Source organism: Hypomesus nipponensis, chromosome 17, assembly GCF_054491055.1.
Source record: "Hypomesus nipponensis isolate SF chromosome 17, ASM5449105v1, whole genome shotgun sequence".
Lineage (NCBI taxonomy): Eukaryota > Metazoa > Chordata > Actinopteri > Osmeriformes > Osmeridae > Hypomesus > Hypomesus nipponensis.
In genome coordinates, this window is record NC_140377.1 from 5,248,745 (window position 1) to 5,272,179 (window position 23,435).

Below are 23,435 nucleotides of genomic sequence, written 5' to 3' on the forward strand. Positions count from 1 at the left end.
TAGACTGGGTCACTTTTCTTACCAGTGATCAACAACTTGCACGACATCTAGTAAACGCAATGCATAAACAATGCATCCCTGGAAAATAAAGGAGACAATTAAGCCAACCATAATGCTGTAAGTATTCTCACTCATTAATGGAGTAATTCAGTGGATTCCGAACCTCAATCATGCCAATAATTCCTGTATTATTAGAAAACAACTTTACAACTGCTAAATATTAGAATGTACAGCTATGAACTGAGACCAGTCACAGTAGGTAGACCCATGCTGTAATCTCCAAGTTACAATAGAATGAGATGTACTTTTAATTAAATTCTGCCAAATAATCACGCTTATCTTCCCTATCAAATAAATGGTTGAGAACCATTCAAATGTCTACAGAACATAAAACAGATATTAAAGAGATAGGGCTTACCACAGCAGGTATTCATGAACAATGAATCTTTTTGATATGAATGATCGGGGGCTTCTAAGATATTACTTCTCTGCCTTCCTGGAGCAAGTAAAATCCATAATGTCATAAATGGTTTTGCTATGTAACAGGGTAAAGATGGGTTTAAGAGATACAAGCTCATTTGAAAATAGCTTAATTTTCACTTTATAAAAGGGAAGATAGATATGTGTTATATGGGCTCTATTATAGCCTATATTGCTAAATGAAATAGCCTTTCTTAAAATAACTGTCATACAGGTACTGTAATGGGGATAGAAAAAAAGGGATGCTGACTGGAAGGCCTGGTACACATCATTAGTCAAATGAAAGGAACCAGCCTGTCCTGGTCACTGCTAGCTTTGTAATTGTTTCCACGTGTCTCCCCTATACGCCAGTGCAGCATCAGGCAGATTTGATCTATTTCAGTGAACATGACACACAATGTAAAATGTATAAACCAAGTGATGAACATGTGAAAGCCCCCCCCCCCCCCCCCTCTCTCCAGTTGACTACTGTAGCTTAAACAAAAACACAAAGATGCAAATTCATTGCGAAATATTATTGTCTGTCTGACGATTTTTAAAGCTCATTCTGCGCAACTGCTGAAGTGTGTGCGGAAGTTGTATGCGGAAGTGGCATGTCTTGACTCCAACCGAGGAATTTCTGAAGCAACTGTTGGAGATTATTTCATGTCTGATGGTTAGTGTATCTTAGTTTTTACCAGTTACCAATTAATGACACAATATCACCGAGGGAGTGTATTACGGACTAAGTCACAGGAAACAAAATGCTACCGCTAGCTAGCTAACAAGATGCATTGAGAATGAGCATGCTAGTCTAGCTAGCTATACTGTACCAAAATAGTCATTTGTGCATGTGCGCCTTGTGATATTTTTCTAAACAAAGAAAGGCGTTGGTTTTGGAGTTCAAATAAGTAACGATTATCAGCAGACTGTAGTTGCTTATCTTGCGCTTATCTTGAGCGTGTGTTAAACGTAAATGTAAGTATACAGTACAACATGTATGCCAAGGTAATAAAGTGCACGCTTTGTTTTTTTCAGAGTGAAAAGTGACAAGAAAAATGACAAGCCAACCTTTCATCAAATCAAAGCAGACAGAAAAAACGATTAATGGGATTTCCACCCAGGTTGTTTGCACCGAATTCAGCAACTACATATTTGTAGTTCTCACACAGTACGGAAAGATTGGAACGTTAGTATCAGTCACACCTGATTCAAAGTCGAATGACTTGAGCAATTCAATGTTCACCACTAAAGTCCTGCTTGGAAAAGATGACGTAAGAATTTCTTAGATGGTTGATAACTGTTTTTTCAGAATTCTCAGTTGGATTTTTAATACAGCAGTGTGGTTTCCTGGTTTGTTTTTGTAATTGTGCAGGCTTTGACACATGTTTGTGCTAAAAACCTGGCAACCTTTGTGGCTCAAGAGGCTGGCAGCAGACCTGTTCTATTGGGATTGGCACTCAAGGACTGCTCGATTGACTCCATAAAGGACATGAAGGATGTTATTAAATGTTGTAAAGTCTGGTGACATAGGGAAAATAACGTTTTCACTTAAAACCGAAAGGTTATTTTGTATTTAGTTGTATAATGCAGATGGTATGGTTAGTAAACTATGGGAATACTTCTAGGAATGGGGAAGCACATGCCGGCTGAAGAGCATCATGGAACTGTCTTTGTTTTAGAGGAATAAAAATGTATTTAATTTGTATTTGACTCTCCACATTATGATTCAGCATTTATTTGAATGTATGGGATATGCTCCAGCACACACACAGACTAATAATAATAAAAATCAAATACATCAATATAATTACATGATCATTATTTTGTATAGCGTGCTGTTCTAAAGTATCATTACATTCTGTAGAATGTAAGATTCAGCCTCCACCGCTCCTGGTGATCACACAATCAAGTTTCATAGGATTACAGTCAAGCAGAAATCTCATTGACCTCTTAATTCAGTGTCACGCGAGGAGAATCTGGTGCACATACACCTACAAGCAAGGAGGCGGTTACATTGCAGCCTACTTATGTCGCTTACGTCCAGTGTCACATGACGTGACATACATCCATCTACCTCAATGTGTTTACTTGAAATTGATAATGCAGTCTGGGTATACGAGTTAACACATTAAGGACAATGTATCCCTTTTTCTGATATTAGTCTGAACATTACTTTCATCGTGTGTGACTATCCAATCGGTAGTGGACTTCGACCTCAAAACAGCGGTGTCTACCTGTGCACTCAACAAGGAAGGAAGTGTTGCATTCTCTCTGGTTCCATCGACCCGTGGCCATTGCCTAATGACAACGCCGACTTTTCACACTGTCAGTCGAATTGAGTTTTAGTTTGAAAAACAAATAATAGTTTATTTGATGGTGGCAAATTGTCAACAGTCACTTTGTCGTGCCATTAAATTGTATTCTTCAAAGTTGAACTTACTCAAAGGACACAATCTGTTAAAGAAGCCAATCTGAGCAAGGTAAGCTGTATATGCTTGTGAAAAAGAAAATGTATAAACTATTTTACGAAAACTCGTAATATGTTGCCAATATAGAACACAAACGTTCAACAGGTGTGGTGCGCGGAGTGAAGGCTACGTTTATAAGCCGTGCGCAGCCTCATTCGTATAGCCTTCTGAAACATTGGTTGTTAAGAGCTATTGTTTATCCTAACAGGAGTTTATCCTAACAGATTAATTTATGTGAGTGTTGACTTGGTGTCCCTTAAGGCAAAGTATCTGCCATTAACAGTAATTGTAAAATATTATTACTCAAATGCAATTATGACATTCTTACTTCACCAAAACAATGTTATCGTTTCAGATGAACAGCTCTATGAAGTACATGGCTCCAAATTCCTCAGAAAATGATACAATTGTACATCTAGCAGCACCTATCCTGCCAGACAAGTCAGACATTTCCAACATGACTATTATCCGGACAGGGAATGGATCAATAATAGAGGATCAAATGTTTCTCAACACTACAGCCGCTCAAGTGTTGTCAGGGATATTTGTGTGGTCCGCACTTATGATCACTTGCCATCAGGTAGGCCTCATTCATCTTCAACTTTTAATGTTCTGAATTTCGTTGTCTGCTTGCAATCAGAAATCACAGCACACCCATGTGGCAAATGGGTTGGGAAGGAGCAGCCTTTAAGAAAACTTTACTGTAGTTAAATAAATGCAAATGAGTAATAGGAGCTAGGAGGGAACCTCTGGTTCTCTCCACCCTTGCCGGAGGACAAGTCAAACAATATCATGATTTTCACTTTAATGCAGTATTGCATATCAGTGTCAGATAATGACCAGACATAAATATTTTATCCTCACTGTTACCTCAATTTAGTGCTACAACTTTGTAGACCAACGGTTACAATAGGGAGTTAAAATATGTCCTTTGTTTTAAAATGTTTTTTTTTTTTTACAGGATGTTGTCTGTTTCTTGTCACTACTAGAGCCATTAGTCTGTGGTTTAATACAAGCTCCTCCTTTTAACTATGACTGTAACACAGGGCGTCTCATACCATTTTAACTGATAAGAGCACAATACAAACAGAGCAGTAAACGATTAGCAGCTAGCCCGAACATAGGTCCAACCAAGCACTATGATTCCGAGTATATGTTCAAGGTTGTTTTTCCATTACTGCTGTAAGAGAGTCCTTTTTGTTTGAGAGACAATGTCGATAGCTTATCATCAGCACTGTTGAATGGCGTGTGATCTTTTATCAACAAGGAAGTTCATGCGATAGGGAGTTCACATTTACAGCATCGCCAGAAATGATAGTCCTACTAAAACATGATCCTATCAGCAGAAGATGAATGTGTTGTGTTTTGATGCCATGCAGCAGTGGGGAAGGCTCTCACATCGTGCTGATGAACCGATAAACCTGCCTGTTAAATATGCTTGCCTTCAACCTTCCAAGCCGGATAGACAGAAGGGCTCCAGGGAATCCTTTTGTGTTGGCTTGAGATCAATATGGTTGCATTCAAAAGGTCACATCCCTATACAAGGATGTCCTCTGTATTGTTCATCGTTGTTTTCTTGAGTACTTCATTAGGGAATTCAAGCCTAAATTTGGCCACTATATTAATTGTGGAGTGGGTAATGTTTGGATGCTTACAACAACTAACTATCTTGAATAGTCTTGAATTGATGTCACTCAAACCTTTTGGGGACAGCTATCATCTACCTGGCAGGGATACTGAAATCCATGGTAGTACAGTGTTGTAGCTGAACAGAAACAACACTTTAATTCTCTGCAAAACGCAAAACATTTCCATGCATTTCCTGAACTGTTTTACATGTTATGAGTCCCAGCAAGCGTTGGCAGATTTACATAAGACGTGCATATGCATATAGGGAGAGTAAAATACCCTTCAGAAGAAGGTTGAGTGTGCCGCCACTTCCTTTGATTTCCTCCTCAAGTTGTTCTCTGGAGTGGTATTTTTCGGTTTCAGTATGTGAACTCTGATATACCTTGACCTTAAATGTTCCTTTGCTTCAAGTACTGCAAGAAAAGTAGAACTAAAGGGTGAGGGAAGACACTGATTGTATAAAAAGGTTACATAGATCATCAGACCTCGTGTGATTAGTCAATTAATCACTCAAATCATCATTATAACCTATAACCCCTACGTCTCCTCTATGTTGTCTGTGGCACAGTCATCATAAACAGTGACACCACAAAATCCTCACAGGCTTGGACACAGATTAGTTTTTGGTCGAACATGGACGCGTACAGGCTCAGAGCTGTCAGAATGAAGGGGTAACAGAGTTATAACCTAGCACAGCCTGACTTGAGTCAGCTAGGCCCCAACTGGGCCAATGGCTCTGCTGCAGTCTGACTCAAGCCATTACACATGCCACAGCTCTGTCTTACTGTCAAGTCAGCATTATGGAGCCTGGAGGATCACAGCTCTTTCTCAGCCATGCAGATGAAATATAGAACATCAGTCTGCAGCCTGCCACTCTTCAATTCTGAAGAGGACCAAATGCATCATGACCCTGCCCCTCAGTGATTCAGCCCTAGAGGGTAGCCTCTAATGGGCTTGTAATCATGGTGCAGGCATCTGTTCGAGTGGGCCAGAACTCCAGCAAACACCAAGATGCTGCTCAAAATTGCTACATTTAATTGGTTTTAGTATGGATGGTGCTAGTGTTTTATAGATGGTTGGACGATGAGATTTTACATTCAGTTAGCATTACCTGTCAAACTAGTTAGCGCCCAATGGAAAGCATGAGACCAAAAGCACATTGACAGAAAAGTGTTAGTGCAGAGTTGATTGTTACACTCTTTGATCAGGAATAACTTTTTTTTTGTTGCCACCAACTGTGTTTTTACCTTATATATCCGGCTACAGACAGGTGCTGTGTTCAAACAAAACTATGAATAATATATTATGTCCCTCTGTTTTAGCCAGCCTAAGAATGAGCTTTATTACTAATCTCTAACTCTGGAGAATGGGTTTGTACATGTTTACCTGTCTTATTCATGGGTATTATATTTCATTTTTTTGTGATGCCATGCTAGATTTACACACACCTGAGGTCATATACCGTTCCCAACGAGCAGCGCTACATCATTCGTATTCTCTTCATCGTGCCAGTCTACGCCTTCGACTCCTGGCTCAGCCTGCTCTTCATCAGCAACGACCAGTACTATGTCTACTTTGACTCCGTTCGAGATTGCTATGAAGGTATGGTAAACATGCACCATCACCCTGACCTCAACCTTCCAGCCTCCCCTCCCCTCAAACCTCTCCCACTCCGGATAGGTCGTCTCAGCCGGCCTCAGGCATGCAATATGCAATGGGAGGGGTCTGGCTGGTTCTGTAATGGTGGTCAGTCTGTGAGGGTTTTTTCTGTGAGTTTAGGAAACAAAGCAAAGCTGATATCTAGCCCGCACACTCTGATGCCAAAAACGGGGAAAAAACTCAACAGTAAAAGTAACTCGTCAAACTTGTTTTTCTCACCTCTCTGTGGTTCTCCATTAGGTGAGAGGACCTATTGTTCAGGGTGTGTTTTTTCCCAGCAGCTGTTATTTTCAGACCTTCTACTTTTCTTTTACAAGGAAGGGGTTTTAATTGTGTGTCCTTTTTAGATGGCAGGAAGAATACATTTAAGTGGAGATTGCTGGAATCTTCTATGCTGGAGCAATATAAAAGAATTGTGTCTTTTAATTCAAACTTAATGGAAATGTTCGTCTTTCTAGCATCAAGTAGTCCCCCATTTAATAATTAATGTACCGTCAGATGCTCTTAGAATTTCCTTCTTTTTAATAGTCATTATGTACTGAGGGAATAAGAAAATGCCACAAAACTTTCACAGATGCAGAGGTGAATGCAATTTAAGATGGTGAACTTTAAATCAAGTACATTATTTAAGGAATCCGTTTCATGTTTAGAAAGATTTTATTGGTTGATGACAATTGCTTGCAGCCTCAGACAGTAGGATAACTCTTAAAGTGACTTTCAGTGCCTAGAGCAAGACATTGATGTGAATCTTGAGTGGACACCACCTGCATTAGCTTTGTCTAAGCCCTCCTGAAATAGCAACAAAAGATTAGATGGGATATCGAGGACAGAAGCTTTAAGCCTATTAGCATTGGGGAGGGAACACAGAATTAATAAAAAATATTTCTGTTCGGCAGTTTATGCAAAAAGTTTAAACAATAAGCCTATTGAAATATGTGCACATACTTCTGAAGTGTATGTCCAAGGAATCACATACTAAACAAAATGTTTGAAAGTAATCCTCCCTCTCCATTGCAGCATTTGTCATTTACAATTTCCTGAGCCTGTCCTTTGAGTATCTCGGGGGAGAGAGTGCAATCATGTCAGAGATCCGAGGGAAGCCCATTCAGTGAGTTCACTCATTCCCATCCTCCTGAAAAAATCATGTATTAGTCTCTACCATGGCTTGATACCTTTGGCATCAAACTAGTTATGTAAGTTCCACTAAAAAGTCCCATTCAGACATTTGGAACTTTTCTATTTGCGCTACAGTTAGTGTAGAAAAGCCCTCAGTCAGGCTTTTAAACTGTTTTGAAAGAAACTGTATTTCTAGCATGAATGTACACCACCTGAAACATATGTTAAGCTTCCACCTTGTAAAGGGCTGTAGTGAAACAAATGAAACCACTAGAAGTAGTGCTTCTCTACAGCTGAAGATTTTGTTCAAGCTCCCTCTACCCTTTCCCCTCTCCCAGGTCAAGCTGTCTGTACGGTACCTGCTGCTTGGTTGGAATGAGCTACTCTATTGGCTTTTTAAGATTCTGTAAACAGGTGAGTTTACGTTTCCCTCTCCTCAACATGCTAGACACTTCCCAGTTTGGATGCAAATGCATTCATGTACGTTGAAAATGAGGATTTTAAATTGGAATTGTAAGGAATATCCTGTATAGCCTCTTATCTAGGTCTACCCCCTGTGACAAAATGACAACCGTTGTAATTGGCTGTCCGCTTTTCTACAGATCACATTCTGTGGTTAGAAAATAAAATAAAAACAAAAACAATCTGAGCCAGGTAAAATCAGCTCTGTAATGAACATGGAGAAATAATAGGAGCTGTCAGTTCCGAACTGCCTGTATAGCGTCTTGGGATGCTGCAGGGACTCTGAGTCTAACAGTGATGGAAATTGAATCAGAACTGTATGTCTTCAAAACAGTGACTAGACGACAAAAATATATTTTCCCCAAAAATGGAAAGTGATAAACACTTGGTGTGCTTTGACAGACCTACGTGGAGTGTTTTTAAAGCACAACTTTGCTGTTCCTTTGGAGGCACAGTTCCAAAGTTACAGGAAATATTTTCTGTCTCTGTGGGAATAGATGTCAAGGCAGATCAATACTTGAATTTACCCAGAGGAGGATAAATGATTCAATTTTAAAGCACAATTACAAGTTAGAAACGTTATCAGTTCTGTCTAAAGACCTATTGGTTTCAGAATTCCGTTAATGGCTGCTCTGCTTCAAGAATAGTCTTGTTTATTTTTATCCTGGAGACAAATCTATCCGAATAACAGCAAACTATTTTTTTATGTATTGTGTCTGTGTTCATTTTGCATTTCATCCTGTATTGTTACCCAGGCAACTCTGCAGTTCTGTGTTGTCAAACCCATCATGGCTGTCATCACCATCCTCCTGCAGGCCTTTGGCAAATACCATGACGGAGACTTTAAGTGAGCAGCATTTTTCATTTCATATCATTTCACTTCATATGACTTGTTCACATTTGACCTGTCACCAGGCAGGAAGCCACACTGGTTCTACTGTAGATGAAAGGCAGACTATGAAACAAAGCAGGTCGAGTCAAAATGTCTGCTAACCATCATACCTGATTCTGTTCTTCTCTGCAGTGTGACTGGAGGCTACCTTTACATAACCATTATCTATAACTTCTCTGTCAGCCTGTCGCTCTACGCTCTCTTCCTCTTCTTCTTTGCTACGAGTGACCTGCTGAGGCCTTACGAACCCGTCCTCAAGTTCCTCACTATCAAATCTGTCATCTTTCTGTCCTTCTGGCAAGGTAAGCTTGTACATCAATGCTTTAATTGAATATAATAATGGCATGGACGTATAACATTTAATATCCAGATGACGGACTGCAACATTCCTGCACTGTACTTTGTGTATGTAAAGATGCAAATCCATGTACGGAGTTAGCTTCCGGGCTAAGTTAACTAGCATAATACTTGTAGCATGATGTAAACATTGGAATGTCGTGTAGGTATGGTGCTGGCCATCCTGGAGCGCTGTGGGGTCATCCCCAACGCCCTGTTCATCGACGGACAGGAAGTGGGCGCTGGTACGGTGGCAGCAGGCTGGCAGAACTTCACCATCTGTATCGAGATGTTCTTCGCCGCTATTGCCCTGCGGTACGCCTTCACCTGTACGGTGTATCAGGAGAAGAAGAACGAAGTGCCAGGTAACTTGCGGTTCTCCTTCACATCTGCTGGGTAGATAACATGCAACATGAGCCGCTTAAATAAACCTTACCCTTTAGGATTAGGTTGACATGTTCCACAGCAAGCAATGGTCCCTCAGCCACAGGACAGATAACAGTTGATACACCTGCTGCATTCACAAATACTCTCTGCTACAGTGCAGGACAATGGGCCATGCATACATTACTAGAGACCATATAATGACACGTATAGTATACCGTCACACGCCAAATTAGGATGATGTTTCTCTGTATAGGAGGTGGAAGTGAAAGTACATGCTTTTAAATTCCACATCCTACATTTCCAGCCTGTCAGGGGGGAATGGCAGGAGAAGAATGGCCAGGGTGAACAGTGTTTTGAACAGTGCATTGAGCCGGTCCTGAGGTCAGCAAAGGGTGCCGCAATCCCCCGGGGATACATCATTACTCATGGCTCATAGGACAGCTGCTAGCACAGCACAGGATTGGAAGATGAAGCCTACAGTGTAGTGTGAATAGCAAAGAGCCAGAGGTAGCCCTCTGACGTCAATACCGTTCACATGAGCCGAAGACAAATGGAGACCAAGAAAGAGCCTTATGCAGAGATATCAATCATTGGTGCTCGCTTTTCCCTTCAATAGCAATCCCGCTGTGGCCTGCAGCTAAAGGACGTGTGGAGAGAAAGGGAATGTGTAAGTGCTGATAAAGTGTGGAATGTGTCCGTTCTCCATTTCATTTGAGCGGTAAAAGTATTGCTTTCATCTAGCTTCAAGATAAAAAATAAAAAAAATAACAGAACGAATACGTGATTTATCATGTTCTGAGTTTTTCCCTCTGTAAGCCCCGAAACATTTATAATTTGGGTGTTCAGTTAGGGTTAGGTTAATGATCATTTTAATGCGGCTGCTGAAAAGTAATAAAGCAATTTTGATTGTGTTTTACAGAAAGGATTTAGACAAATTGTCATATCAAAAGCAACGGTCAAAATGTGATGATCCGTAATTATATTGGATGATATTTTCTGAACCTGAATGCCCGTCATTAAAGTCTTTTGCCTTCCCATATAGCTACTGACACTGAGGTCAGGGTTGTTGTATCACTGCTCCCACCCCCGCATCCGTCTAGAAATATCAGCCTTGTGCGAAGGTGTCTTGTGACTGTAGAAGTCCAAGAGGCTGACATCCCTCCAGGCTGTCCTTTCTCAGACGCCTGCCAGAGTCCGGCCCCTGCAGAAGAGGCCAGCTATGAAGAGAAGCTCAGAGGAGCATGCCTAACCGCATCTCTGACCCAGAAGAACACGTTACCCTCTCTGCTGCCTCCCCAGGGGATCTGTGCATCTGCACGCTACGCACTGCATGCTGACCCTAAAACCTTTGAATTGTATCTGTTTGCGCTGGCCTGCTTGCACCAGGGCACTCTTTGGGATTGGGTGTAGGCACCCTGGAAGTGTAGGGCTAAATGAAGCCTGTCTTATAGTCATGGCCTCTGTGCACTGAGATCATGAAGACGGTTTCCTTGACAACACAGTAAGGAGGAGAGAACGCATATTCTTCTCCACTTATGCCGTTCCCCTGTCACCTCTGTGTATACACTCATTCATCACCTTCCAGAAGGGGGCTTCCTTCACTAGAAGTTTGTATGGCAAGCATTTGCAGCAACAACAACAACAAAAAATCTCTACAAAGCTGCATGTCATCACAATATCGTGTTGGATTTTTCTTCTAAATGCACTGAGAATAATGGTCTCGCCGTGTATAAATGTAATCTGTTGCCAACACAGTACATGTATCTGCGTGACGTTCGATGTGCTGTTCATGTTTTGTTTCGTAGACAACAACGCCCCCATGCAGAGCATCTCTAGCGGCCTCAAGGAGACGATGAACCCTGGAGATATGGTACAGGATGCCATCCACAACTTCTCCCCAGCCTACCAGCAGTATACCCAGCAATCCACACAAGAGGTGGTGCAGCCCAGCCAGAATGGCAAGGCAGGCAACAGCAAGGGCTCCAGAAAGTCGGACAAAGTCATGCTGATCACCTCCGACGACGAGTTCTAGGGAGCCGTCTGCCTGCCCAGTGGTATCCTTGTTTGTTTGTTTGCTTTTCTTTGCCCCCCCCCCGGTAAACACCTGTGCAGCACGTGACTCGAAGTCGAAACTGAGTGCTCGATTTCCATCTTGTTTCATCTGAGTTAGGAAAATGAACTCTTTACTTTTGTCCTGTTTTTATGAATAATACCCAAAGATAGGATCAAGAGGTGGATGAAATGAAGATTTTTAATTGGCTCCTATGATGAGGTGGGTTTTGTCTCTTGTCTGCTAGTTATTCCACAGGAGGGCAGCCTGTCTGTTGAACCATATCAGGTAGAGCTGTAACTATGCAATTGTTTCCATAAGTTTATTCAAGGGTGTCGTGATCCTGATTCTGCATCACAGTAGCTGTGAATGAGCTCTCTGGCCACTGAAGTATGTAGTCCTCTCTGATTCATGTCGGTTTCAAAGAAAGGCTGATTAATGTGAGACTTCAGGAGGGAGCCTAGCAAGCAGGCGATGGCTGGGACTGACACTTTGGGGACTGTCTCTTGCATTTGCTTGTTTGAAGTATTTGCTCAGCAGTTCTCTGTTGGATTCCCCAACGAACGGAAGAATTCTTTCAAAGACATGCTGGCTTTGGAGCGAGCACTTCAAACTGTAGACTTTGACGCTTTGAAATCCTTTGTATCTAACATGCAATGGACAAATTGGGGGATAAGCCAAGCTCCCACCAACTGGAAGGTTATGGTATTCTCATTAATTTTCTCAGCGTGCAATAGAGTGTATAATTAAGCTGACTCACACAATGGTTCAACAGCCTTTAAAAAAATCCTACATGTATGCAACATCTGCATTATTGTAAATACTTTCGGTAATAACTTTTTGTCTGATATTTCCGTTTATTGAGGTGGAAAGTTGAACAGAAATTACTTGCATGAGTCGTTATATTATTAGCAGCTGTTTAAGTTAAAACTTTTGATATTTGTGTAAATGCATGGTATTCCAGTAGTATTGTTTGTGTCATTTCCACAAGCCAGATTTATATAGAGCACTGTTGGTTTATGATTTTTTAATTCTATTTTTGTTTCAAGGCAAATAGCAGTATAGTATATACTGTACCAGATATGGTGCATAGAGGAACATAACCTACTAGATGTGGGCTCAGATAATAAATGTACTTTTTTATTAGCTGTTTGGAGACATGGGATCATTTTCTCACTGATGCCCTCATGTGCCAATGATTGCTGCCTTACAGGGAACCGTAACCGAACAGACCGAGGTGGGTACCAAGTTACCCGTCCGTTGTAGGGTTATTATGAAACTATGTTGACTGCTAGATTTGTATTTGTTTGCAGATTACATTTTAATGTGTCCTTTTTCATTGTGACATTTTGCACTCATGTCAAAATAAACAATGTGATTTATAGCTTTATGATCAAAGAAGCACCTGTATAAACTGGAGGGTTATAGGATTTGTGTGTGAGTCCTATTAGTAGCATTCAGTTTAACAGTATAAGGATTAATGAGAAATATTATTCTTAACTTAATTTTTTTTAATGAGAAAGACTTTTATTTAAAAGTACAAAAAAAGACACAGCAGACCTATTTACAGGAATAATTTACCTCCTTATTGTCAATGAGAACTGAAATAACATTGTATTTATACATAAGGGTAGTTCATTGAGAAAATATGTAAATATATGAATGTAAATAAAATAATTTAGATGTTGAAAATAAAACACAGAAAATCAAATAAATACTGAAGTTAAAACAACATACATTTGAGCAAATTAACGAGCAGAGTAAAGACGTGAGGAAGGGCAGCGGCTTCAGAGTTTTGGCCTATAGATTGTGTTTTGCTAGTCTACAAAACTGAAAATCCCATTCATATTTACAGTCAACAATATAACTTATTCCTTAGATAACTAACCAGAACATGGCAGAAGATACAAGACAGCGGCTGGTAGTTTAATAACTAACGTAGAATGCTGGATCAGTTTCACCAACCACTTTACGGGTTCACTCTTAACATGACACGTACAAAGTAACAATTTGGAGCAGCATACTTCATATGTCTTAGAGCTTTAAATATGTTGTTTTAACAGTAAGGGTGAAAAATGTCTTATGTGCGTAAAACTTTAGCGTTTTAGAAGTTAAAGTATGTAAGGTTAGCTTAAAACAGATACACTAAGGGTGGGATATTTGTATAATAATCCTAACTTATTTGTCTATAAGGCCTCCTACAGGGGGAAAAAACACCTAAAGTAATAAAGTAGTACCCACGTAGTAATTAAAACATCCACCAATTTCTTTATCATTGCATTGTAATTGGCATAAGAAAATTGGCAACAGCCCATGTTAGAAATGTACTGCTGTCGGAGTGCCTTGTCCCTATAAATAGACATGATTGTAAATGTATAGTCCCAACAAGTAAAATAATGTTTGCCATCACTTACTGTAAATAAAGTTACAGTATGATACATTGATGAATTAGCCACTATTGAATTCTCAATTTTCTTTATATGGAATGGGAGGCGTTTAAAATGAAAAAATACAAATCAAAATGTAATATCCAATTGATTTGAAACCTGTCACCAAGAATTGATTATGTCCCTCCTTTTCACAACACACAAACTACCACCAGAGGTCACTAAACAGCTAGTAAAGGGGCTAATCGTTGTCTAATTCAAGTGTTTTTGTCACCCATTACTGATAAATTACTGACTAACCCGATACTCACGGAAAACAATAATCTGGTCCCAAATTATAAAATTATGATTATATAGTGACCAGAACTGATTCATGATATGTAGGTGAAACATTACCATCCCACTGCAGTATCTACCTTTAAAGTTATACGGGATCACACCACTCCCAGGTATTGAATGTCCCAATAATAAAGACACACATATAGAAATGACACACGGGCTATATATCTATATACACACACTAACATATATACATACAGTAGAACTAAATATGAGGAAATAACAGGTGAATCAACATACATTATAAATGGGCTGAAAATACAAAATGAGAATGATAAGAGCACAGCAATGGCCCTGCTTGAAAACTCTGAGGGCCGTACAGCAGCAAAGTCACCTCTTAGTGCTCTTTGCAGCTAAGAAACAGGGTAAGAACAGTCATATTCTCTTAAATAAGACAAAATCCTGACATCCAGAAGCATTCATCCCAAATAAAACTGAAACTGACTCAATTAAAAACGGCAGTTAAAATTTTAAAACTGCCAGTTCAACTGAACAAACATTACATTTGGAGAAAGGAGAGTCACTGAATTTGGTCATGACCGCTCCTTGTGTCTAGACTTTGAGGACAGGATTTTTCTTTTCTAAGAGTCTGTGTCAAAGGTTATGTTCAAGGTATACTGTTTCAGAGTTACCAACACCGGCAGCAACACTTTCTATTAACCTAATAGAAGGAATGATTTCTAAGGACGGATTCTCTTGTAAAGTTACAAAGTAGGCAGTTGACCGGTTCAGTTTTCCTTCTGTTACACTGAAATTAATATAGAGATTTAAGTCTTACTCTGTAATATACAGGAAATAAGTGAATTGCATTTCATTTGTCAGGACAGCTCACATTATCACTTGATCCAATATGGATTACCCAACATGAAATGACATGTAGAAGGTGGCTTAGAGGCAAAAGATCATAGGTAAGTGCTTGACATCGCAATAGAACATCATAAATGTGCCTTTGTTGGCGAAAGTAATAAACTAGTCACACCTTAAGCAATGAAAGGTTTGACCACTAAATATGATCCACACACCATATTATAAAACCATCCCCCATTCCTACTGTAACACTATAATGGGTGGTATCCCCCTATCAAAAGCTTGAGGTGTCCTTTTTTTTCGAAGTTGCATGGGTCCAGCAGCACTGAAAGTGCTTTCTATTACTTTTATACTGTGTCTTGACAGTTTCACAATAAGTGCTATTTATTAAACAGCAATGTTTGTCAAGTTTTCAAAAATGTAATGGACTGACTTCCCCCGTATGGTAGCTTTACTTTCTCATAACTTTGAGAAGGAAGTTTATGTACTGTATTCAAGACATGCATTCTGAATCTTAATAAACAAACCAAAACAAAAAGGTTATTCTGGCCCTGGACATGGGCCATCCAACCTGCCTTGGTCAAAAATTTAATATGAACTAGCTTTATATAAAATCGCAACTGAAAAAGGAAATATCAAAGAGTGTGACAAACGAAAATAAAATATTACAGAGATCACTTATAGATCACTTTAAGGCAAATGCTTCAATGGCTCAATTTACACTGAGACATGGTAAATATTGTGCTTTTACATATAGAAAAAGTATTGTCAGGCTTAGATTGGCATTTGTTTGCATAAATAGCTCTATTTTACTGTTTTACAATGATTATATATTACTTTAATTTCTGATGCAAATCCTAGATACCACAGGCATCAGTTGTCTCAGACCAGTGCTGCCATGACTGGATTTATCAAGTACTCAATCTCACTGCCGTAAGAGCTCATCTCTGCTGTCGTTCAGTCATGGAGGGAGGGATCAGCTCTGCCGGTGCTGGGGGGGGGGGGTTGTAGCACAGTGCAACAGACAATGTTGATTATGTGATAGAAAGAAAGTAATGAATGCAGCATAATGTTATCACACATAGCAAGCCACCCCACCTCCTTTCCCCGTCCTTGAGCTTCCTCTCAGCATGGGGGCGGGGCGGGGATGGGTCAGAACCTGCCAGAACCAGTAGGAGCCCAGTCCTATCGGCACTAGGAGGGAGTTGAGAAGGGGGCTGGGTTGGAGCCGTGCTTTGTAGACTTGACAATGGTGATGACGCTGGTGGTGGCCACCTTGCCGGGGGAGAGGGGTCCTCGGGTGACAGTCCGGGCGAAACACTGCAGGGCCTCGTACTTGGAGCGCAAGGCGTCTAGCTCCATCCGCATGCTGGCGTTTTCGCGGGCCAGCTTGTCCACTTCCTGCTGCAGCTCTGTCTTTTGTCTCTCCAGCTCCTCCTTCTGGGTGACGCGTTTAATGCGACAGCTGGCGGCGTAGCCCCGGTTTTTGAGGGTCCGTCGCCGTTGCTTTAGCCTCACCACATCCTCCTTGGTCAGCCCCCGCAGGTGCTGGTTGAGCTCACGCACGGACATGGCCACCAGTTCGTCGTCGCTGAGCACCGTGGCATTCTCGCCTGCCTCCTTCTTAACCTGCAGCACAGGCACAAGGAATAAGACACTGACACTGCTGTACAACACACAATACTCTTGATAGACCGTTTACATTAAAGGCTAATTCTTCTTTGGTTACACCTTACCTTTAGTGCTTTGCTTGTTTTAAAATGAGTCGTCATACCCTGCGTGCATACAAATGACCAGACTCCCACAAAAGTTACACTATAAAAAAAAGAGAAAAACAAATTAAATATTTTACAATTGAATCAACATATTTACTTCAAATAGAAATCCTAAATGGTGTAGAATTGACATTGGTGACATTAGAGAAGCAAAGAGTCACTTTCCTTCTCCAAAAAACCTACGGAATAAATACCAAAACAACATTCCAGAGTTACGTCACTGTACCATGCTCTGGAAATATTAAAAACAGTCACCACCAGCAGAGGTCAGTATATTGTGGGGAGATGCTTGGTTGAACTCTTGGGCAACCCTGTTTACGTACTGAGTGAGGAAAGCCGTAACAATGTAGTTCACTAGACCGTAGCAAGACGGCAAAAATAGAAACAGGTCAACTCTCCCCACACAGCTTTAGATCTCTCTGCTTAGACACTCTGCTGGGGCTATTTTTATGAAAGCCATATCTGTTCACTACAGTGAAATGCATGCCTTTTGAGACTGCCATATGGTCCAAAAAAAATAGACACTGCTGTGATCTGGTGAAAAGACAAACAGTCCCCAAGGCTCCATTTCAGGCCCCATCCACCAGCCTGATTGTGAGTGCACTGCTCTGTACTCGCCTGCTGCCATGGAAACGCCCTGCAACTGGGCGTGGGAGTGCAAGTCACATGGTCTGCCAAAGGGTAAACAAGCCTCATTCATAAGCCCGCCATCACCTACACATGGTAGAAATTACAAGAGCCAATCCAGTCTGAACCACTTGGTGAACATAATGAACAAACTGTGTAGTCAGTGTATTACAGGTGCAAACCCAACATGTTTTCACTATGACAATTATTTGCCTCTTACTTCTAAGCACACAAACTATATTTGTTTCTGATATACAATAGTAGCCCAGTTCTTAGAAACGACCCATCAGCAGTAAAACGTGCTCTACTCACAAGCATTAGCTTGCATTTAAGGTTATGCTGAACTTTACAGTCTAGCAGATACGCATGTGGAAAATTCCTGTAGATAGGATGTCACAGAGGCATAGTTTCCCTTACAGTCACAAGTGTATTTTTGCTTAGAGACAATGTACTCTATCAGGTTTAGGCCTGTGTCTGGTTGGTTGGATCTTATTACACTGGGCTTTCCTAAGCTGCTCCATGCCCTTATTTAACTCTGCTGGTTATATTTAGCCCAATGTGCTGACACAAAATTCTGCCAACTAAACAATTTAAGTGAACTGGTGATAAGTGATACCCCATTAAGGGGCAACATATTCTCCAAAGTCCATTGGGCTGCACTATCTTCAGCAAGAAACCAGTGGGTGCGGTTGTGTTGGAATATTGGCGCTTTTTAAACGTCCCTAAAATAAACACTGCCTCGTAGCGGGTTCTGATAACTTTAACTGGAGTTTACTCATGTTTGAGATATCTAAACATATATTAATGCAGATATATGCAACCTAACAATAAAGAACATTGTGTTTTGGTAAACCACGTACAAGAATATTGAGCAGAAAAGAATTGCATAATGCAACGAAAGACAGAAAAACATGAAAAAAGTTGGCTTGCACTATTGCATCACAGGGAAACCCTGGGTGTACTCCTTGTAAGGATCACTGTAGTGAGGTGGAAACACAGAGGGGCCACAATTTTCTGAGCTCAGAGGCCACGTTGTTTCCTTGAAATTCTTTCTTAATGTGCTCTCTGGTTTTTGAAATGCTTGTATGATGGACTCTCAAGGTCCATCTGGCTTTCTTCAGTGAGAAAAGGCAGAGCCGGGACAGGGCTCAAGCTCTGTTTTACAGTTTTCTGTTCCTGGAAGTCACAAACTATTTCATGTTCAGTTATACTTGTGAAAAGGTACAATGGTAGTTCTTCAGGACATATCTGCAACACTGATACTCCTATAAACATTGTCTTGGAGAAACCATAGAAGGTGAGTGAAGTGTGGATAACTAAACCACATTCCTGACTAAACACACACACACACACACACACACACACACACAGACAGAAAGGAAAGGGGCCCCTCTTCTCATTTGGGCAGATAAATGCATTCAGACTATGTACTGGTAATGGAACTGAAGTCTACAGTCCCAGTTGTAAAACCATTGCTCTAAACTACAAAATGTCTGGAATTCAGATGCTTGTCCCCTACTAGCTCACATGTAATGACTTAAGAGTGATAAAGCATAAAGAGAGAGAGCACTATGGAGTTCATGACTTCTTATACTATGGTATGTGGGGGGAAAACGCAAGGAAAATAAACTCTTTGCTGGCAAGAGGAGAGGGATGATTTCATCGTCTTGTTACCTCAGGTTACACAGTACATAACATGAAGGGTTTTTCAAGCTGTTTTAGGTTTGGGATAACTAAACAGAATGCACATTTAGTAGCTACAACCATTTTTAAAAGTCTTATGTGATTTTTACATATAACTGCCACTTTTTGTTGTAACTGACTCAAATTGAAGCCTGTGCATCATTTACAACAGGTAATGCTTTGGCCCCAACCTTTCACCAAGACCAACGGAAGATCAAAGACTTAAGTTCTTGTGTTCCAGTGATATATGGAGTGTTGTCTTGTGATTGCTGTTTGTTTTCCCTCTCTTTTCTTCTCCATTGGAGTGTGGGTTCAGCAGTGAGCAGGCATGCTACTCCCCTCCACGCCCCACTTCTACGTTCCTCTGGCAAGATGGAAGCTTCCCTTTCCTAAGATTGTGTCCCCTGTTCTCAGGGTGTATGAGACATCCCGCTACAGACTGGGGCACCCTTAGCTCTCTCTCCAGCACAGCACATTTGGTGGGATATTATGTAAAGGAAGTGGAGAGCATAACTGTGCTGTGAGTCATGCTGTTTACTGGTAAAAATGAGGACAGGCAGTAGGGAATCACACCCTCCCGAAACTGACGTTTCCTGGAAAATCCCGTTGTTTCGCAGGGAGGAAGGAAAAGTACAGGGAAACTTGGAAACGACTGGCATGACTGCAGGAACATTCAGCGGAAAGGGAGGAGAGGTAGCAAGATATCTGAGCAAAGCGACTTTCCAACTTGAGACTCAGGGATTTGAAGGAATGTTAAGAATTTAAAAAGAAAACAAAGACAATCCTGTCCTAATTTCACCTTGCGGAAGCCATGACATAGAACAGAAGGAACAATCATCCATAAGAATACCAGTGCAGTGAAAGCACAATTGATCATGTTTTCCATTTCCTAAGACTGGGTGTGGGATTAGTTTATGCAAGAGACTTGAGATGACATCAGCAAGAAAAATCTTTACACACATTAATCCAACCCTGCCACTCTATTAAGTCGATAATATTTTTATTCCGTCTGAGTAACTCTTATTTCGATAATACCACCTCTGATTAAAACAAGACATTTTTTATTTCTTACTGTACACCCGTTAACACTATAATCACCAAATCAGGAAAAACAAGAAACTTTCCTTTCCAGATGATTCCTCCACACCCCAGACCACAGAGTGGTGTAAGCTCTGGTCTAAGACCCAGGAATTCTTACTGAGAAGCAGGAATGGGCAGAGAGCATATCTATGTGGGTGGCAAATGTATACCTCATGCAGTGTAAACTTGTTTTAACTGACTTTTGACTCAACATGCAATTTATTGTGTACATGTATGACTCATAGCTTGGGAACAATGCTTCATAATATCTGTAATGTGAAGCCCAATCCTGAATTTCAAATAAATTCAATAATGTCCAATTTGTGGGTATAAACACTATTACTTTAGTTTTCCAGTAAAAAAGATGTTACACATAATGAACCCATCAATTGTGTTCCTTGAGTTATAGCTGAAATCCCAGGCTGACCCCCCCCCCCTCCCCCCTATCCTGGGAAAAATATGATTTGTCCCCCCCAACAAATCACTGTAAACATAAGGAAATGTCAATAATATTGATAACATACATTTAACATATTACAATGTAGACTATGTGTAACAACAGTAATTGTGGTGTCCCCCTCAGTAATTACTCTGGAGAAAATGTCAATGGCCTCCCAAAATTGATAGCAGATTTTTGCCACTGCCTTGAGTCATACCTTCACTAACCACAGCTTTTCATTTTCAAAACATAGAAGAAAAAAAGAAAGAAAATAATAAATAAAAAAACACGCAAGTCCCCTTGTCTATGAACTGAGCAGATTTCTCTTAATCCCGTCCTGAGAAATATATTCAGATTATTATTCACTGCATTAAGAAAGAGAGAAGACATATTGTGTCATTATTGGGTAAGTAGATGGAATCTAGCTTCCTTCTCACTTTGACATCATCACATCAGTCACTGAGCCTGGCGTTATCCCCATGACAGTGCACTACACACACTCCTCCTGCATTTCTAAAAGTAGAGATCCAGCACACTTGGATGTAGGAGGTCTTAACCACAGATACCTCGTCAATAGTGACTCAGCCAGCCCCTCGGGCAAAGTCCTGGGCCCTTTATGGAAACGTTTTTTTTTTTTTTTTAAGTAAGTTTATGAGATTGTATCATATTTTCCATCAAAATCACAATGCCCTTAAAGGTAAAATGTCCAAGTTGGTCCTGAGTCCAGACATATGAAATGTGTAAACTAAATATACAATTATATTGTTAACGTCTTATTTATTTTTACTATGGGGGAGGCACAACTTGGCCAAGCATACCCAGCAACAAGCTTTTTTTGAAGGTGACGTTCAAATTATTGCATTCACTGTAGGTCTGCAAGTAGATTCGATTTCATCTTGGACTATGTGTTATACTGTGACTGATAAGTGCTATTGCTGAGCCAGGGCCACTGCAAGACACTGTACTAAGCAGTTGGGACAGTTGAACAAAACAACACTGAGTTCATATCAAGTAGGATAATCAAATGTCATGCAATTTACTGTCTGGAGATACTAGCAGAATATACGAATGCAGCTAAGAAAATAAAATAGCTACGGACAATGAAGCTGTCTGATGTTTACAGTTCAGGTGCACAAGAAAACCGTATTGTATTAAAACGTCATCGTCTTTTTAGTGGACACAGACTTAACGCGTCGAAGAAAAATTGCAGAATTGTAGCCTTGTAGTCTAGAGCGATGCTGTTTTGTCCCTTTGAAGAGGCACTTTTTGCGGCCCCTTTTTGAATTAGCCTGATGGTTTATCCTGACATCTTGCCCTTTGTCCTAGAACTCTAAAATATAGACCACGTGTTATTTAGTACGTAGTCAGATACTATGAAAACACCTAGCCTACGTTGGGGGATTGTCAACAATTGGTTATGATATCAGAGTTTTGAAAGTTTATAGCCCATCATAGTTAATATAGCTAATGTAGCCTATAAATCAGAAGACAAATTGACGGAGTATACTATATTATTTGGCAAATTATGATAAGAGTTTAAACCATTAGGCATATTTTAAAATATAGCTTAACATGCACGATTAGGCTACAACAAAATACATTGATAAACTGGCTTTTGGCATAGCATAGTCTTCCCTGGCACGTGTCTAAAATACATCCTTAATTCTAAATAATCTTCAAGCGTTACAATTAAATGGTATTTTAAACGTTGTAATGAAACGATCTAAAAACATGTTTTACGTTTGAATTAAGAAGTCTCAAACGCATACCCTACAATCTGTCACGTAACATCAGCAATTTAGATAGGAATGTCGACATATCTTCCCAGGAAAAAAAAACTTCACAGAAAAAAACATTTCCTCACCTTGTGAGCGCGGATATTCTTTCAGGAATGCGTACAACTTTTGAAGTTGCTTTCCGATAGAGGTTTGAAGTTACTTGTCGCGAATTAGCAAACGTGTCCAGCAGTCGGACTGCAATGTATCCCCCTTCTGAATTAACTACAAAACAACAACAATGTAACAACATTCCACGCTTTGCTTCCGACAGCATTCACGTCACCAATTCCTCGTGACCGCCCCCTCCATTCATGAAAATAACTTTCTGCTGACGTGAGTCAAGTGGGAAACTAGGGGAGGCCAGAAATAGAAATGAGACGCAGCTGGCAAATGCATGCTTTTAGGGAGTTTGCGAAATTAATCTGTAGATTAGAGGCATTCTGCTGATGACGACTATTGGATTTAGGCTGTAAGGAAACAAAATGCAATTTGTTGGTCCTGTGGCTACACTTGTCCACTCATCCACTAACGCCTTCCAGACACAACGTATTCTATGAGGAGTGAACAGCGCCACCTGTCCCAAGCAGTCCCTCATGGACAATATTTACATAATAAAAAATAAAAAAAATATTAAAATTAAAACTATTGCTGTATTTTGTTATGAACTCCTGGCTTACATTCAATTCATTTTCTCTTTTAGAACCGCACTTCTCGCAATAATTGAATGAAATCGTTTTTACAAAACAAAATGTTGCGCATGTCTGTAAAAGGTTGTAAAATATTTACATTGCATGGAAACAAAGATGTTAAACATAATTACGAAAGGTTATATATTTTACATGACTGAAACTTTATTAGTTGAACTACAGGATACACAGTAGGCCCTACGTCTTTTGAAAATGCGACATGGTTGACTGAACACATGAACGGTGTGCTGGGACCAACTTTATCTCATAAATAATCATTTAACCTCTGAGTTTTCATGCTAAACTAAAAATTGTCCAATCAGAGTAGCTAACATGGGCTATTGTAAATGGATCAGGACATGTTTATAATATA

At 40.3% G+C, this 23,435-nt stretch overlaps 3 protein-coding genes across 5 annotated transcripts; 2 read left to right on the plus strand and 1 right to left on the minus strand.

Moving 5' to 3' along the window:
* Nucleotides 1-981: 981 nt before the first annotated feature.
* psmg3 (proteasome (prosome, macropain) assembly chaperone 3) lies at nucleotides 982-2,165 on the plus strand. Its single transcript, XM_084677220.1, has 3 exons — nucleotides 982-1,135; nucleotides 1,498-1,733; nucleotides 1,835-2,165. The coding sequence occupies exons 2-3, from the start codon at nucleotides 1,518-1,520 to the stop codon at nucleotides 1,985-1,987; spliced, it is 369 nt and encodes a 122-aa protein (XP_084533346.1). The 5' UTR covers nucleotides 982-1,135; nucleotides 1,498-1,517; the 3' UTR covers nucleotides 1,988-2,165.
* Nucleotides 2,166-2,412: 247 nt separating this feature from the next.
* tmem184a (transmembrane protein 184a) lies at nucleotides 2,413-12,845 on the plus strand. Its single transcript, XM_084677216.1, has 9 exons — nucleotides 2,413-2,942; nucleotides 3,286-3,510; nucleotides 5,996-6,161; nucleotides 7,236-7,326; nucleotides 7,673-7,748; nucleotides 8,552-8,643; nucleotides 8,821-8,990; nucleotides 9,192-9,389; nucleotides 11,217-12,845. The coding sequence occupies exons 2-9, from the start codon at nucleotides 3,286-3,288 to the stop codon at nucleotides 11,441-11,443; spliced, it is 1,245 nt and encodes a 414-aa protein (XP_084533342.1). The 5' UTR covers nucleotides 2,413-2,942; the 3' UTR covers nucleotides 11,444-12,845.
* Nucleotides 12,846-13,919: 1,074 nt separating this feature from the next.
* Nucleotides 13,920-22,606, minus strand: mafk (MAF bZIP transcription factor K). Of its 3 annotated transcripts, none has more exons than XR_014731723.1 (4): nucleotides 22,463-22,606; nucleotides 16,731-16,809; nucleotides 16,093-16,623; nucleotides 13,920-15,985 (listed from the first exon to the last, which is right to left on the minus strand). XR_014731723.1 is itself a non-coding variant. In XM_084677219.1 (4 exons), exons 3-4 carry the CDS (start codon nucleotides 16,764-16,766, stop codon nucleotides 16,189-16,191), a joined length of 471 nt encoding a protein of 156 aa, XP_084533345.1. In that variant the 5' UTR covers nucleotides 16,767-16,809; nucleotides 17,388-17,483; nucleotides 22,463-22,579; the 3' UTR covers nucleotides 13,920-16,188. The 3 variants fall into 3 exon arrangements, 2 of the variants coding, with proteins under 2 accessions (XP_084533345.1, XP_084533343.1); XM_084677219.1 differs by adding an exon at nucleotides 17,388-17,483 and having other exon boundaries at nucleotides 13,920-16,623; nucleotides 22,463-22,579; XM_084677217.1 differs by having other exon boundaries at nucleotides 13,920-16,623.
* Nucleotides 22,607-23,435: the final 829 nt, after the last annotated feature.